The following is an 18,319-nucleotide window of genomic DNA, read 5'->3' on the forward strand; positions in this document are numbered from 1 at the left end:
AAAACTTCAGAACAGAAATAGGGAAGCAAAATAGAACATCCAACATAGTAATTTAACTGTTGAATTCAGAAAAAAACACCACTTTTTTACTCATTTTATAAGCTGAATTTAAAGCTTGGAAGACAGAAAAAATTAATCAAAAGTGCTAATGTGGTTACAGTGTTCAAAAATAGTGTTAGATACCAAGTTGAGTTATCCCTCTTCATCACAGTTAAAAGAAACACACCTCTTGTCGCGCAAAATCTTGAACTTTGATGCTTTTACTACCCCCACCCCCTACCTATTTTTCAGAAAAGAGTGCATATTATCTTACAAATTATAGGAAAGCAAGGTAATCAGATGATCAAAAACTTAAGATAAATAGGGAAGCAAAATAGAATATCCAACATAGTGATTTAACTGTTGAATTAAAAAAACACCTTTTTTTTCTCATTTTTTGAAGCTGAATTAGAAGTTTGGAATTCCTCCGAAAGCGGCGTATGGCTGCCTAAATGGCGGGGTAAAAACGGTCATACACGTAAAAATCCACTCGTGCTAAAAACATGAGTGAACGTGGGAGTCTAAGCCCATGAACGAAGAAGAAGAGGAGGAGAAGAAGAAGAAGTTTGGAAGACAGAAAAATTAATAAATTAAAAGTGCTAAAGTGGTTACAGTGTTCAGAAATAGTGTTAGATACCAAGTTGAGTTGTCGCTCTTTATCACAGTTAAAAGAAACACACCTCTTGTCGCGCACAATCTTGAACTGTGATCCTTTTACTACCCCCGCCCCCTACCCATTTGAACACAAAAGAGTGTATATTCTCTTCCAATTAGAAAAATAAGTAACTTGCAACTGGACATTTTTAAAATACATATTTTCTGTCAGTCCAAGGATTGCTTAGTCCATTAAAAACAAATAGACTAGGATTTAGCGCACCCATTTTAAGAAAAAGTTAACATGATAATTGATATATATATATATATATATATATATCAGACTTTTTTTAATGCAATTACTACTGAAGATTCCAGACCAGGTAAAACAATCATTTTATATTCTTTGTCACATTTTTAACTTTTTTAAAAATAAATTTATCTATAGCGAGTCTTGTCTCTTTGTGTCATTTAGTTATTTTGAACAATTCTATCCTGGCAAAAAAAATTAAAAATCCCTACCTACCTACCCTATTTTGTTTACCCATGTTATTAGAAACAGACAATTTATTTTTTATTGGCCTAAAGATCTTGAAACATTTGTTTTAATAGAGAAATAACAAGTACAGCCCTTAGCTGTGTCACTCGAATTTCTTTGTCAGGCTGAAACTTAGCTGTTGCGTTGAAGTCTGCTGTGTGTGTCTGGGTCCAAAGCAACTTTCACATTCTCATCTACACATTCTCATCTACACACTCACGTTACTCACACAATTATACAATTCTACCCACAGAGGCGTTCGGGGATGGGGGTCTCGCACTCGGGCGAATCACACCACAAAATACAAAGTATAAGGTATACAGATTTTTCTATTGAACCAAAAGGCAAATTAAATCATGAATAAATCAATCAAGCAAAACTTCCACACAATGACACATTCACTCTCGGTTCACACTGCGCTCTGGGCATGCACACTTGGCAGCACGTATACGTTCCGACGCCGTTTGTCTTCCTGCAAGTCCAGCACAGGCACACGATTGTCCAAGAATCACAATAATCCTCGTGAATGTCACAGCAGGCATAGTAAGGTTACGTAGAAAAGTCCAAAAGGGTGCGTTAATGGTGGTAATCCGGCACACACACACACACACACACTGACACTGACACACACACACACACACACTCCGGTTTGGTAAGTTACCTGATAAATAATGTAGCCTGTAGATTTAACGGGGAGACTGATCAGACAGGAAGAGTAATACTTTCACATTTCCGATGTTCAGCGATAAACTTGTTTTCTTCGAGAGTTCGATCTTCGTGCGATTCTGGCGCGTTGTCACCAAGAACGTTAAAAAAACACAGGATATCATCATGATGCCTCTCTACAAAAACCAGGTCTAGGAACTCTTCATCTAAAGTCAGTCAGTATTAACCTCCTCAACACAATCATCATCTTGTCCCATAGTGATTTCTGCCGCCAAAGAACATGTGGTTCTCAACTCAAAAGACCGATTTGTCGTCTTCCGGCATTGCGAAATTCAGATCTACCCCAACTTAATTCGTGCATTGATCTGAGCAATAAAATGTAGATGCGATAATCTGCAAACATCTCTTCAACACAATCTGCATCTTGTCCCATCGTGATTTCTGTCGGCAAAGAACATGTGGTTCTCAACTCACAAGACCAATTTGTCATCTTCCAGTGTGAAATTCTGATCTGCCCCAAGTACGTGCAATAAAATGTAGAAGCGATAATGTGAAAAAAATCTGTTCGCGTGAACGCTGCCACGTTGTCATCAGTCCAATGTCTTTTATCCAGAGCAGGGACGAACACACTTTTTCATCAGCAGTTTGTTATGTTTATTCGCAGACTGCTTTCCATTACTTGTCTGTGTTCTGCGCGAACTTAGAATCCGGTTTCATTCTAGAATGGACCGGGTCCAGGTTGGAATTCTAACCCTGCGCAAGTACAGGGGTGCCATTCTAGAATGAAACCCTTGAATAAAGGGGGCCGTAATGTTTGTAGGTAAGACAGAGTTGTCTTCCCTTGAATTATCTCCACCTGCACCTTCCCTTTGATAAAATGGGGCTGATTTGTCTACCCCTGAAAAAAATCCTTTGGCGATCTTGCGATGTCATGTCATGTCAAGAAAGTTGACACTCCTGAGTACGCAACAAGAAAAATGTTCATTCAAAATGAACAGCGTCGATGCAATGTCCACCAAAGATTTATTTTGGGAAGTGTTAAAGGTTAGGGTCAAAAGTTAATGAATTGCATGTTGTGCTGGATATATAAATTGTTTATTTCAGTCAATGCTTGATTCATAAGTACATTTTTCAGCATGGTGCATCTACAGGAGGGTGCTCCAACAATGATGCATAGTGCCAACATTTAGCGCAAACTTTTCACAACAGTGCATTATTACCACAAAGCGCATACAGCGATTATATAGTAGCAAGTTGCACTAAACATTTGAACAAAATGCATTTTGTTCAAATGTTAACAGCACAGCACCAAGTTTTGCATAAGTGCACAACAGCACTGACCATTTCACAAAAGTGCATTACAGCTGTGACAATTTTACAAAAGTGCATTGACCATTTCAGGCAGATGGCTAACATGCAGATTTCGCTTTTGTCTGTCTTTCTTTGAAAAGTAGGCATGTTCAAGATCGATGAAGTCATGAGCAATTGGGTTAGATGACAGAAAAGATTCAAAAACGTCAGATTCAGTTAGATGACAGAAAAGATTCAAAAACGTCAGATTCAGTGTTTTGGGCACTGTTGAACAGGAACATTCTCTCCTGTTCAACAAATGTGGGTTCAATTCAAAAGCAACATTGTCACAGATAGGCTAGTGTTACATTTCTGTAAAGTTTCAAAAACATCTTCCATGTTTTGGTTACTGTTGAACAGAGGCATATTTTCCTGTTCAAAAAAGTCTGACACAAATTGTCGTAGTTGTGGGTTAAGGTTCGATCTATACTGTCCTTCAAACGAGTCGTAGAACCGTCATTGTCACAGATAGTGTTACATTTCTGTTTTACATTCAAACGAGTCGTAGAAGTAGTAGTACATTTGCGTTTGGTTGTTTTTTCTTTTAGATTCCTGTCACTCATACTAGCAGTATTGATTGAGGTACATAAATCTGTTGATGTACAGGGATGACTTGTTTGTAATGAATCCTTGTTTCCTCCACATTGAGTTTGCATTGCAGTTGGACAGAAATGAACAGGTGTTAATTGATAAACACATTGATAATGGCTTTTGAGAAAATCAATCAATTCTGCAAAGGAATTAACTTGATGACATCAAAACTGCAGCGCCATTTGAAGAATGGTTACCATTTCTGTTTCTTTTATGGGAATCAAACAAATAAAAACATCGACTATCCAAGTTACCATGAATGGCAATAGTTGACTCCTGAAAAGTAGCAAGGATATAATTTGAGACGATAAACGCCTGATGCAATCCCTCCTCAAGGTCAGTCAACTCAAAACCTTCATCATTCGCAACATCAGTAGGCAACACAGCGGGATTCGTATGTCCAGAAATCATGTCGAAAAAATATTACATTTCAAAAGCATGTCCAACCACAGTTGTTGGCAAGTGTTCGTGTCCGAAGTAGCCTTCAGTGTGTGTATATGTATTCATGTGACAGAGAACGTGACCTCATTGTTCAATCCTCTCTCTCTCTTCTTTCTCATTCGAACGCACACACGCAAGAACGTAGCCTACGCACGCATGCACGCGCACGCACACACACACACACACACACACACACACACACACACCCCGCTCAGGGCCGGACTAGGCGAAGAGGAGGGGGGGGGGTTGCCAGTGGTGGCCCAGGGGTATGTCCCCCCTGGCGGCAGGGGCGGATCAGCTCATTTTATGACTGTTTTTTTTCAAAAGTATATTGTGAAGATATGTGTGTGAAGGCGCGAAGCGCCGAGCCGACGGCGCGAAGCGCCTAGCTTGCTAGGGGGGTCCGGGGGCATGCCCCCCCGGAAAATTTTGAAAAAAAGGATGCAAAATGGTGCAATCTGGTGCATTCTGAGGATGATCATTACCAGTTTCAGGCAGCAGATTTTGTCACTGATTAATACCCCAAAAATTGAAACTCAATGTAAAATAAAGAAATGCATACCTCATTCAATATTTTTATTTTTTTGGCTGGGGGGGGGGGGGGGGGTCCGAAAACCCTAGAACCCACCCCACCCCCCTCCTCGTTGTGGGGGTCAGGGGGCGAAGCCCCCTGAAGCTGACGGGTAGGTCATATTCTGAGATAGGAAAATGGTCGCTCCTTGCATGAAACGGCATAAAATAAGCAATAATAAAAAAAAATTAAATAAGTAAGGTACATGTTTAGGCTAGGGGGGGGGTTGCGCAACCCCCATAACCCCCCCGGTAGTCCGGCCCTGCCGCTGACGCACACGGCAAACCACGCACACACACACTGACTGTCGGCAAGCATCTCTTTTTGTTTTCTTTACCTTTGTTTATTGTGTTTTCGATATTTGTGTTTATTTTTTGCTTGACTTATCTGTTTTATTTTAATGTTTGCTATCCACATCGTGTGATAAATGTTTCTTCTCAGTCTCCGAGTCAGTTTAGTTTCTGCACGCCGCTTTGGTACTCCTTGTTTTTCTTTCTGGTGTTTTGTGCGCGACTGATTTGCGGATTTATTTTTATTCCTTTCATATGCAGTTGAAGTGTTGTGGGTGTTATTGTCTGTATATGCTATGTTGCGTCTGTGTATGCCTACAAGAATTTTGGGTGTAATGTGCCTGTGGTCTGCTCGCAGTCGAGCACAGAAAACACGGCGGCGCCCTGCAGGCAAATTCGTGGAAAGTCTTCCCGACCGCAGATACCAGCGTCGTCCGCGACGCTGGAATAAACAAAGGCAGACCATAGCAAGGGGGACTACCAGGGCGGTATTGTTTGCAGGGCTGTTGTTTTTGTGATGAGAGCCGGTTGCGGCCGCTTGCAATGTCAGCGCTGTCTCCCTCTCGGAAATGTCCGGTTTTTTGACAATTTTTTTGACAGACAGACAGACAGACGGTCAGACCGACTAACCGACAGACAGACCAACAGAAGGACAGAGTGAGTTATAGAGCTGTTGTCACAGGTTTAAAAAAAAGTTGACATTATATCTTCACAATTCAGAAGACCAACTTCATGTATATGAATAAGATTAAAAGTTACAAGCGAGATCGGCAAAACACTGTCAGTCCGGAAATTTCCGTTCGTAGCGATCAGTGCTGAGTGTCTCTCAAAATCGTAATCACTTTCAGAACATCACAATCCCAATTCACGATGTCTTTGAGTAAAGTGTAAAAAACCCGAAAAAAACACCCAACCAAACACACAAAAAACAAAAACAAACAGAAAATCCACATTTGTGGCTTTGGTTGTGTGATAGTCTAACTGAAATGACCATTCCAACTTGGACCCAAATTCCAACCTTGCGCACGGCCGATTCTAGAATGGACCAGCAACAAGGGTTTCATTCTAGAATGGCACCCCTGTACTTGCGCAGGGTTAGAATTCCAACCTGGACCCGGTCCATTCTAGAATGAAACCGGATTCTAAGTTCGCGCAGAACAGCTGTTTTAGATTGACTCGTATGGTTCTTCAGCCAGGCAAGAAGTGCTTGTTTACAGTGACACGTTCTCACGCACGACATGTCGTAAATGCAAGTTCTAACGATTGTTTTTTTTATTGCACTGATAGAGAATGTCGATAGTTGTAAACTTCTGACATTTCCTAATGTTTATTTCATTATTTTGCATACGGATATGGCTAATAAGTGGATAATCTGTTACGACACGAAACGCGTTCTAAATCCGGGAAGGGAGGCTACTCCAGCGTACTGTCAGGTGTGTTCTAATACCTTAAGCATTTAGGGTCGAATCTACTTCCGGGGGCCCGGGTAGCTCAGGTGGTAGAGTACTGGACTTGTGATCGAGAGGTCGCTGGTTCGAATCCGGGCCGGGACGGACACGGGTCAACTTTATGTGCAGACCCAGAGACGGTATCCATCTCCCACCCCCGTGTCACCACAATGGCACGTTAAAGATCTTGGTCATTCTACCATAAGTGCAGATGGCTGATACCATCTAAACATGCAAACATCAAAAAGCCGTGAGGGCGTAAAACTCGAATCGTATAAACCAATTCATGTCCAATATAGGCAATTAAGACCTGACGGACAATAAGCCCCTTGAAATTTACTACTACTTCCGCTATATTCGATAGGGTGTGCTTGCCAGCTTCTTTAACAAAAATATTCATTTTGTCAAAATAACATGGACGCCTGTTCATTTTGAATGAACATTTTTCTTGTTCTAAGTGTATTTGCCCATGCATTTTATTACAGGTGCTGAGAATCCACTGTGAGTCTGTTGCGCCCCAGCCGCTATGTCTTACAAGAAACAGAATTTCAACGGGAAGGACAAGGGAAAGAACTCTGCCACAGAAGTGGTCATACAGCAACCAGGCGAAGTTATTGTCCCTGAAGTGGCAGACGGCATAGTAGAGAAAATTGCAGAAGAGGTGAATATTTTCTTTTACTCAACGGTTTTTAAAGGGGTGAAGTAACCAAATGTTCAACTTCCTCCTTCTCGAGCAAATGTTAAGAGGACAGTGCAGCACTGTTACACAGTTCTCCATGGGGCTTTCAACCATGCTTCAGGCTATCCATTTAGAAATTACCAAGTTTTATTGCAAGGAGTATACCACTTCAACTTTGCGATGAATCACTTTTTATCAGCGTCCTGACAGATTAGTGTAAGACGTAAGACGGAAAAAACACACCCCGCGGGCTAGGGGGAGTCCCATATTGGTTGGGACGGGAAATAATTTACCCGATGCTCCCCAGCATGTCGTAAGAGGCGACTAACGGATTCTGTTTCTCCTTTTACCCTATTAAGTGTTTCCTGTATAGAATATAGTCCATTTTTGTAAAGATTTCAGTCAAGCAGTATGTAAGAAATGTTAAGTCCTTTGTACTGGAAACTTGCATTCTCCCAGTAAGGTAATATATTGTACTACGTTGCAAGTCCCTGGAGCAATTTTTTGACTAGTGCTTTTGTGAACAAGAAACAATTGACAAGTGGCTCTATCCCATCTCCCCCCCCCTTCCCCCCCCCCTTCCCCCCCTTCCCCGTCGCGATATAACCTTCGTGGTTGAAAACGACGTTAAACACCAAAATAAAGAAAGAAAAGACGGAAAAAGCCGAGGAAGGCGAGGCGGAACTACCCGATCTAGTCTCAGTCGGTTTTGTATTGGTTGTGAAAGAGTGAATAACTTTGCTTTTATGGAGATAAAACAATCCTCGGGCCAATAACTAGAAAGGGTTGTGTCTGAAAAACGTGGACAAGGCGCACGTGCAGATTATTTGTCCCACGAAAAGCAAAGTTGTTGTTGTTATTGTTGTTGTTGGTTGTTGGTTGTTGGTTGTTTGTTGTTGTTGTTGTTGCAGATTTACGGGTTAAAGGTTGTCAAGTGCGTGCAGCTTAACGGATATAACGACAAAAATTACCACATAAGGGTCACTACGTCATCAAACCCTCATTTGACGTCAGAAAATCCTGAAGGTTACGTCATGAAAGTCGTGAACACAATGGACACAAAAAGGCCTGAGATACATCGTAAGTCTTCTTCTTCCCTTGTCTTCTCTTTTACTAGTTCAAGTCCTTATTTATCTAATAAATACGTTTAGCCTGTCTTTGTGTGGATAGGTCTGGAGAAAAGCATGGAGATACTGTGTTCCCGTGAGTATATTGAGCACATGTGTGTAACATTAATTAAAATTATGCTGAATCATCAAAAAGGTTGAAATTCTACTTTGCAATTAAGCTAAATGCTCGCAATTTGCTTATTTAACACAAAAGTTGCAATTCTGCTTTCAAATTGAAGACACCACTGTAAGCCGTAAGGTTGTTGTTGTTTTATAACAGTGAATGAACTTTTCAAAATTAATTATAAACAAATCGCGTAAGGCGAAAGGACAACATTTAGTCAAGATATCGAACTCACAGAATGAAACTGAACGCACTGCTTTTTTCACCAAGACCACATACTCGTAGTTTCGTCAGTCCACCGCTCGTGGCAAAGGCAGTGAAATCGACAAGCCATGCAGAATAGTGCGGTAGTGGTCGCGCTGAGCAGGATAACACGCTTTTTTGTATGTCTATTCTATGTCTATGTTCACCAAATACAAAAACTTGACCTTTCAGCTTGCTGGAATCTTGCGTAGTGACGCTAAGCTAAGCTCTGTGCGGGGCACTGTCCGCCGCATCGGTCAGTTCCAGCGGTCCGCTACGAGTCAATCAAAGAAAGGCGCATGCAATCACACAAACTGCCCATCGCCACGCGAGCGTGGCGAGAAGTTCTTTTTTGTATGTCTATTCTTTTTAGCTTTCTGAGTTTGGTTTTAATCCAAACATATCATATCTATATGTTTTTGGAATCAGGGACCGACAAGGAATAAGATGAAATTGTTTTTAAATCGATTTCGGAAAATTAGTTTTAATCATAATTTTCATATTTTTAATTTTTAGAGCTTGTTTGTAATCCAAATAATTTATAACATATGTATATGTTTTTGGAATCAGACAATGACGAAGAATAAGATGAAATTATTTTTGGATCGTTTAATAAAAAAATAATTGTAATTACAAGTTTCCGATTTTTAATGACCAAACTCATTCATTAGTTTTTAAGCCACCAAGCTGGAATGCAATACCAAAGTCCGGCCTTCGTCGAAGATTGCTTTGCCAAAATTTCAATCAATTTGATTGAAAAATGAGGGTGTGACAGTGCCGCCTCAACTTTTACAAAAAGCCGGATATGACGTCATCAAATGTATTTATCGAAAAAAGAAAAAAATGTCCGGGGATATCATTCCCAGGAACTCTCATGTCAAATTTCATAAAGATCGGTCCAGTAGTTTAGTCTCTACACACACACGCACAGACAGACAGACAGACACACACAGACACACACACACACACACACACACACACACACACACACACACACACACACACACACACACACACACACACACACACACACACACACACACACACACACACACACACACACATACACCACGACCCTCGTCTCGATTCCCCCCTCTACGTTAAAACATTTAGTCAAAACTTGACTAAATGTAAAAAGAACAAAATATACACGAAGCTTGATTATAAACATCCTTTGTGATTCTTCCTTCACCACGCCAGCCCCACTCCTCCTTGTGTTTTCCTTGGGATCTCTTCTTGTTCTTTCTTCTTCTAAGTTTATCTTGAATGTAAAAGCCTTCCCAATGTGTACCGTTAACAGCTAATGCTAACTTTTCGTTAAGTAAACCGTCAAAGCGTCGAATTGAAATTACACCTTACTGTTTTCTTCAGATGCTCAGATCGAGTTCATGAAGCATCTGCGAAGTCGCGGCATTGCAACACAAGAACCAGTGCCAACAGTGAAGGGCGAAAATATTGCTTTTTACCAGTTTCCTCCTCCCAGTGGTGAAGGTAAGTTTAGCTTTTGTCTACCAAAGGACATTAGCCCCTCCTATAACGAAAAGGAAATGTATTCACTACTAGCGTCTAAAGCTTTAAGGAATTCCCAAAAGCCCTGTCCTCCCATCGTAAACGATCGTGTTGACAGCCAGAGATCTGAGATGTCTTCTTCTTCTTCAGCGTTCCAGAATTGTCTGGTTACGTGTGAGCTTGTTTGCCCACTTGGGTTCCTCACACTATACTCTGAGAGCATAGTCAGCTCACTCCGCTTTCGTTGAGTAGGTATGCTGGGTATTTTCGTGTTTCCATAACCCACCGAACTCCGACATGGATTACAGGATCTTTTCCGTGCGCACTTGGTCTTGTGCTTGCGTGTACACACGAAGGGGGTTAAGTCACTAAGCAGGTCTGCACATAAGTTAACCTGGGAGATCGAGAAAATCTCCACTCTTAACCCAACAGGCGGCAGCGACCGGGATTCGAACTCTCGACCTCCCGATCAGGAGGCCGACGTCTTACCACCACGCCACTGCGCCCGTCTGTCTAATACATGGAACAAGAGAATCTTTTCTCTTGGACACATGTATAACAAAACTCACTAGCTGCATTCTACCCTGACTTGAATCGTTTTGGTTTAAACAGTGTTTTATTCAAAAATGCATAGATGCAATAATATGTAATGAGCATGTTTAGAATCAACAACAAGCTATAAGATTATAGTGGTGATCCTGGTGAATCGTTTTGCTGAGTCACTCAGCAGACTGACACAGGTGTCCCCTATTACAGCAAAATGACACGGGTCTCCCTTACAGCAAAATGACACGGGCGTCCTTTACAGCAAAATGACGAAAGTGTCACTTACAGCAGAATAGCATATAGGTGACACTTAGGAAACTCATCCAATCAATCAATATGAGGCTTATATCGCGCGTATTCCGTGGGCACAGTTCTAAGCGCAGGGATTTTTTTAATTTTTTTTAAATTAAAAAAAAAAATTGTTATGCAATTTATATCGCGCACATATTCAAGGCGCAGGGATTTATTTATGCCGTGTGAGATGGAATTTTTGTACACAATATATCACGCACTCACATCGGCCAGCAGATCGCAGCCATTTCGGCGCATATCCTACTTTTCACGGCCTATTATTCCAAGTCACACGGGTATTTTGGTGGACATTTTTATCAATGCCTATACAATTTTGCCAGGAAAGACCCTTTTGTCAATCGTGGGATCTTTAACGTGCACACCCCAATGTAGTGTACAACGAAGGGACCTCGGTTTTTCGTCTCATCCGCGAAAGACTAGCACTTGAACCCACCACCTAGGTTAGGAAAGGGGGGAGAAAATTGCTAACGCCCTGACCCAGGGTCGAACTCGCAACCTCTCGCTTCCGAGCGCAAGTGCGTTACCACTCGGCCACCCAGTGCGTTACCACTCGGCCACCCAGTGCGTTACCACTCGGCCACCCAGTGCGTTACCACTCGGCCACCCAGTGCGTTACCACTCGGCCACCCAGTGCGTTACCACTCGGCCACCCAGTGCGTTACCACTCGGCCACCCAGTGCGTTACCACTCGGCCACTCAGTGCGTTACCACTCGGCCACCCAGTGCGTTACCACTCGGCCACCCAGTGCGTTACCACTCGGCCACCCAGTCGTTACCACTCGGCCACCCAGTGCGTTACCACTCGGCCACCCAGTGCGTTACCACTCGGCCACCCAGTGCGTTACCACTCGGCCACTCAGTGCGTTACCACTCGGCCACCCAGTGCGTTACCACTCGGCCACCCAGTGCGTTACCACTCGGCCACTCAGTGCGTTACCACTCAGCCACCCAGTGCGTTACCACTCGGCCACCCAGTGCGTTACCACTCGGCCACCCAGTCGTTACCACTCGGCCACCCAGTGCGTTACCACTCGGCCACCCAGTGCGTTACCACTCGGCCACCCAGTGCGTTACCACTCGGCCACCCAGTGCGTTACCACTCGGCCACTCAGTGCGTTACCACTCGGCCACCCAGTGCGTTACCACTCGGCCACCCAGTGCGTTACCACTCGGCCACCCAGTCGTTACCACTCGGCCACCCAGTGCGTTACCACTCGGCCACCCAGTGCGTTACCACTCGGCCACCCAGTGCGTTACCACTCGGCCACCCAGTGCGTTACCACTCGGCCACCCAGTGCGTTACCACTCGGCCACCCAGTGCGTTACCACTCGGCCACCCAGTGCGTTACCACTCGGCCACCCAGTGCGTTACCACTCGGCCACCCAGTGCGTTACCACTCGGCCACCCAGTCGTTACCACTCGGCCACCCAGTGCGTTACCACTCGGCCACCCAGTGCGTTACCACTCGGCCACCCAGTCGTTACCACTCGGCCACCCAGTGCGTTACCACTCGGTCACCCAGTCCAACCAAACACTCCCACTGTGCACAGGGATCAGCCAGGATATTGACATTTGGCATGTGTTTTAGTTGAAGGATGCTCTTGTCCCATTGAAACACTTGGCCAAATCTGAGATGTTGAGAAACCGGCACGGTTGGCCTAGTGGTAAGGCGTCCGCCCCGTGATCGGGAGGTCGTGGGTTCGAACCCCGGCCGGGTCATACCTAAGACTTTAAAATTGGCAATCTAGTGGCTGCTCCGCCTGGCGTCTGGCATTATGGGGTTAGTGCTAGGACTGGTTGGTCCGGTGTCAGAATAATGTGACTGGGTGAGACATGAAGCCTGTGCTGCGACTTCTGTCTTGTGTGTGGCGCACGTTATATGTCAAAGCAGCACCGCCCTGATATGGCCCTTCGTGGTCGGCTGGGCGTTAAGCAAACAAACAAACAAACAAACAAACAAGATGTTGAGAAGATTTGTTCTCACGGGAAGGACTGTGTCTTTAACACTCGTGGAGCTACTTGGCAAAAACAAAAACAAAGGGACTCTGCCATCAAAATGGCAAGATTACGTTTTCAGCCATCCCGTCATATAGGCATCGGTACGCCGTCTTCGTAAAGGCCCGACCAGACACTCCCGGCCGACCCTGTCCACATTTGACTTATGCTCAAAACGGCGCACCGCGTCCTGCTATGATCGCGAAGCGTTATTTGCAGAAGAATAGCGCGTGTTCTAATTTCTATGACACAGACATAGAACGACGGAAATTTGACCAATCAGAGCAAACCAGAGCGATGACGTCAGCTGCTCGCGGCGCGGCAGTCGAATGCAACTGAACGGTGACCCGCTCACTGATACCGCGTTGTGAAAAAAATCGTCGATGTGTGGCCACTCGGCAAATCCCGCGCGACGCACAAAACGGCCTGCGGCGCATAGAGCGTAAAACGGCGGCCAAATGTGGTCGGCCCTTGAGGCAGCTAGGGCAAGTGAAATCAAGGGAATTCACCTTGTAGGTGGAAGCGTCAACGCCAGATGTTATCTTTCTTTACAGGTGATGCCAAGACTCACCTAGTCTGTCTACGAACCTTCCTCCCCGGTCAAATAGTCGGTGACGTCACACTGACGCCTGAACTCTGCTTCAAGCTAGGCCACTTTACGGCTACCATGACAAAAGCCTTGGAGGTACGAATGTTTGTTTAAACAAGAACTGTAGGTTATTGGAACGTTTAATTATTGACAGAACCAAACGTTACATGTACAGCACGTCGACCCTGTGGTCTTTTAAGGCCAAAAAAAAAAAATTGTCTGTTTAGGGTAACCCGACCGACCCTATCGATTTGGCGCCGACCCAAAAACTTTTTTTTGATTTCAAAAAAAAAAAAGAAAAAAAAAGAGGTAAAAATGCTAAAAAGAGACATTTGACGTTTCTTTCTCTCCCTTTCTCTCTGATTTATTTATACGTTAGTTTTGAAACATGTATTCATCAAATATAAGAAGTGAATGTTCAGCCAACATAGCATTTACACAACAAAAAACAAAAAACAAAAAAAAACCTACCTACCTACCGACCCTACTTTTTTTGGTCATGTTACCCTAAACAGACAAACATTTTTTTTTGGCCTAAGCAGACGGACAGACAAACACTTATGATGCAAATTATGAACTTATCTCAAAATCGTCGATGCATCTCGCTTGCAAAACTGCTGAGTTGTAAATGTAACTTCTTCTTCTTCTTCTTCTGCGTTCGTGGGCTGAAACTCCCACGTACACTCGTGGTTTTTTTTGCACGAGTGGAATTTTACGTGTATGACCGTTTTTTACCCCGCCATTTAGGCAGCCATACGCCGTTTTCGGAGGAAGCATGCTGGGTATTTTCGTGTTTCTATAACCCACCGAACTCTGACATGGATTACAGGATTTTTTCGTGCGCACTTGGTCTTGTGCTTGCGTGTACACACGGGGGTGTTCCGACACCGAGGAGAGTCTGCACACAAAGTTGACTCTGAGACTAATAAATCTCTCGCCGAACGTGGGGACGAACTCACGCTGACAGCGGCCAACTGGATACAAATCCAGCGCGCTACCGACTGAGCTACATCCCCGCCCGTAAATGTAACGTTTTGTTTGGCAATAACTAAACGTTCCCATAACCTACAATACTTGTTTTTTGATTCAGAATGTTGGAACGTTAGCAGTCTTATCTATTCTTTGAGGTAAGACACGATAAACGTCGGCAGCCAGACAAACTAAGCCTTGGAGGTAAGACACACAAAGCGTCAAAATGAAAGTAAAAACACATATCAGGCCGGTCGATAAATAATGCGCGGAGAACTGGGACAGTAAGACTGCTTTCGCGCTATCACTATCGGGGTCTGGCTGTGTCTGCGCAGAGTGGGAGTTTTATTTAATGCTGAATTGATTTCACAGATTGCCATTGGTATCCGTTACTAAATTAATCCAGGGGGGGGGGGGGGGTACCTTTTCCTCACAGGAATCAGTCCGGGTGTAGAATTTTGGTATGTGTCGAAGTGGAGGGATGCTCTTGTCACAGGTGTGATGGACGCTCTTGTCACAGGTGTGATGGACATGTCTGTGATGGTGTGTGGAGGGATGCTCTTGTCACAGGTGTGATGGACGCTCTTGTCACAGGTGTGATGGACATGTCTGTGATGGTGTTTATGATGGCTGACCGAAGAAGAATATTTATCATTGTTTCATATCTCTTGAAGTTGAACCCAGAGGGTGATGTGAGACTGATTTAGCGTCGATGTTGTTTTCTGTTTTGTACCTGGCCTAGCCTTTTAACACTTTAAAAGGTAGACGGTTCCTGAACAGTCAGCCTCTTTCACAATCGGTAATTTAAATCTTGTTAAAAATTCAGCGTTGGTGTTGTTTTCTGCTTTGTACTTGCCCTTCTTTGTAAAGCTATTCACATTTGAGATGCATCACAGGAAAAGGTAGAATGTTCCTTAAAAGTCTGTTTTATTCACAGTCAGTACTTTAAATCTTGTTTTAAATCCTGATCTCTTACAATAAGTTACAAACCTTGTCCCGGGGAATGTCCGGAACACGAGAGGAAAGGAACCTCCAAGTTAGGACCTGTAACGCGATCTTCAGTTAGAAATCAGCAAACAAAAATAAGAAAACGTAGCCTATTTTATTGTGTATGTGTTTCGCGCAGGGCTTCAGTCATCCGTTTTACGATACATTCGACTGCCTGTGGAGTTTGAACAGCATACCAAAACTGAAGGAGTGGGTCCACGTCATTACTGACGTCAGAGACCGACGTGTGGTGGATGACGTCATAGACCAGTTCACTACATCCGTGCTGTCGAGGCGTAATGACATACGAACTGGTGAGTCACAAATTGACAATTGTTGTGGTTTTTTTTTTCTTGTCTTTTTCCTCATTGTTGTGATACTTTGCTTTTGAAATCCTGAACCAAGCGTCTTTTTTGTGATCTGGCCACAAGCCCAACTTGCAAACAAAAGAATGATGATGAGCTTATTTGGTATAGCTGATAGGCCTATATTTCTGTTTTCACTTGATAAGTGAACGCGCATAATACAAAGGGACATAGTGCAATCAGAAAATGAGTGTTTAATGTCATGAACTATAGCTCCGAGGACTCTGATGAACATTACCAAAAGAGATCCATTCTATCAGTCTTTCTTATTTTGGAAATGTCAGGCATCTGAATGCTCAGAGGCGTGGCACCAGGGATTGTGCAGAATGTAAAGACAACTGTGCAGAGAGAGATAGTGAGTCGTGAGAAAATTAACCTGTTCTTGTCATTTCGCAAAACAGTTTAGTCTGTGCATAGAGTTAGCCCTATGCACTCCAAGAAAAATCAAATTAAAAAAACTTCAACAAATAAGGCAGAGCGCTTTTTAAAGGTCTGACAAACAAAGGGAAGGAAGCGCTCTAAATGCATACGACATGCGTAAAAGAGTATGTGAGAGTTATTCGGAACCAGTCTCCCGGCACCTGAGAGAATAACAAGCATTGAAATGAACAAGCGACTTTCATCCTCAAAACTGTCCCCTTCAGACGATGTTCAGCACGAAACTCGAAAGTGTTGTTTGCGACCTATAATATGTCTCTTTTTCCACACGATGTCACATTAGACCTTCCCTTTCTTCCAGGCTTTATCCACGGTGACCCCAACCACCTGAACATTCTGGTTCAACACAAAGCTGACGTCATGCCAAACCACGCCTCCTCCCAGGACCCAGATGACTACGTCATATGCGGTGTTCTGGACTTCGCAGAAGCCGCTTGCACGCACCCCCTGTACGACCTTACCATACTCGTGGCTTACGTTATGCTGGTGGCCAAGACCTTTGACCCTCTAGAGGTGGGAGGTCACATCCTGGCTGGCTACAGGTCAGTGCTGGACTTGCCTGAGCTGGAACTGTCGTTGTTGAGGGTGACGGTGGCCGGGCGGTTAGTGCAGTCGCTTGTGATCGGGGCTTACAGTTACAGTTTGTATCCCAATAATGAATACTTGCTGACAACAGCACATCGGGGCTGGCACGTACTGCACGCCTTGTGGGACACGCCTGCTGACAGTCTATATCAGATGTGGGCCAACATTCAAGAATCCTACAAGAGTCGATCAACCGTTTGACCTTAAAAACCACCGACTACGACGACGACAAAAACCGTGAACAATGTATTAAATCTCGTTAATTATATATAGGATCTCACAATGAAAATCGACAAACCCAACGACTAAATCTCACACCAAACTGACAAAACAGCAACAAACAACTAAAAACAGAAAGTTTCAGTTCAAGACCTAACATTTCAGTCGAGACGTAGACTTGGACCTGTGTCATCTGCATGTGACGCCAGCAACGACAACTTTGCAAAGGACATAAATAATTAACTGGACAGAGAAGCAAAACGGTCGTCAGACAGTGGTAGGGGAGACCGGGGCTAGTCCGCCTACTTTTATGCTTTTGGTAGCATAACTGGCGAGTTTGATGAACTAGAAGACTGATTTTTTATTTTACATCAAGACAAATGTGTAGCTGATATCAATGTGCAGACAGTTTGTATGTGCGCATGAACATTTGTTGTACATACTGCTTTAAGTAGACCTACCCTGACGTAGGCGAACTTGCCCCAAGTCGGGGTAAGTCCGCCTACAGGGTGGGGCAAGTCCGCCGCTCTCATCCCATAGTAGGTACAAGACTAGTAGTGGGCAAGCTTTATACACACACGCACGCACGCACACACAGTCAGTCAAACAAGCACCCGATCAGTGGGAAAGCTTTTTTAATTCCCTTCAATATTTAGGTTCAAAAAATGCCAATGACAAAATACAAAAGAATGTCGAAAGAATGTAACACAAATCGGCGTCAGTCTTTTTTAGACATGAATCTGCAATCTTTACCATCGAGAATAGATGGAGTCACCATCAGAGTCACAGTTATGGCAGATGTAAACTGGACTGTTCCCCACACCTGCACATTCTTCATGGCGAACATGCCCTATGACAAATAGGCGGACTTGCCCCCGCACGGGCAGGCAACTCTAGTGCCAGATAGCGAGCACAACATGGGAAGAAAGAAGCAAAGCTTTCGTCAGAACTCGACCTTAATTAATGCACTTTCACTCGACACCAAGACTAAGTATTTGTTCTCAGAGGTAATGCATCAAAACCTAAGTGAACTCCAATGCATTCATGTTACAAAATTGAAGAAAAACACTTTTTGTGACCTGTACTCACGATGTATGGGCGCGCAACCTCTGAACTTCTGC

At 43.8% G+C, this 18,319-nt stretch overlaps 1 protein-coding gene across 1 annotated transcript in view; it reads left to right on the plus strand.

Annotated features, from left to right (window-relative positions):
- Window positions 1-18,042, plus strand: part of LOC138962656 (hydroxylysine kinase-like) — a 29,368-nt gene extending 11,326 nt beyond the window's left edge. Inside the window, exons 2-7 of the mRNA XM_070334555.1 lie at window positions 7,014-7,189; window positions 8,119-8,287; window positions 10,055-10,174; window positions 13,601-13,731; window positions 15,731-15,905; window positions 16,696-18,042. Coding sequence (XP_070190656.1) covers window positions 7,055-7,189; window positions 8,119-8,287; window positions 10,055-10,174; window positions 13,601-13,731; window positions 15,731-15,905; window positions 16,696-17,180 — 1,215 coding nt within the window. The 5' untranslated portion in view covers window positions 7,014-7,054 and the 3' untranslated portion in view covers window positions 17,181-18,042. The remainder of the gene's footprint in view (window positions 1-7,013; window positions 7,190-8,118; window positions 8,288-10,054; window positions 10,175-13,600; window positions 13,732-15,730; window positions 15,906-16,695) is intronic.
- Window positions 18,043-18,319: the final 277 nt, after the last annotated feature.

Source organism: Littorina saxatilis, linkage group LG3 (assembly GCF_037325665.1).
Source record: "Littorina saxatilis isolate snail1 linkage group LG3, US_GU_Lsax_2.0, whole genome shotgun sequence".
Classification (NCBI taxonomy): domain Eukaryota; kingdom Metazoa; phylum Mollusca; class Gastropoda; order Littorinimorpha; family Littorinidae; genus Littorina; species Littorina saxatilis.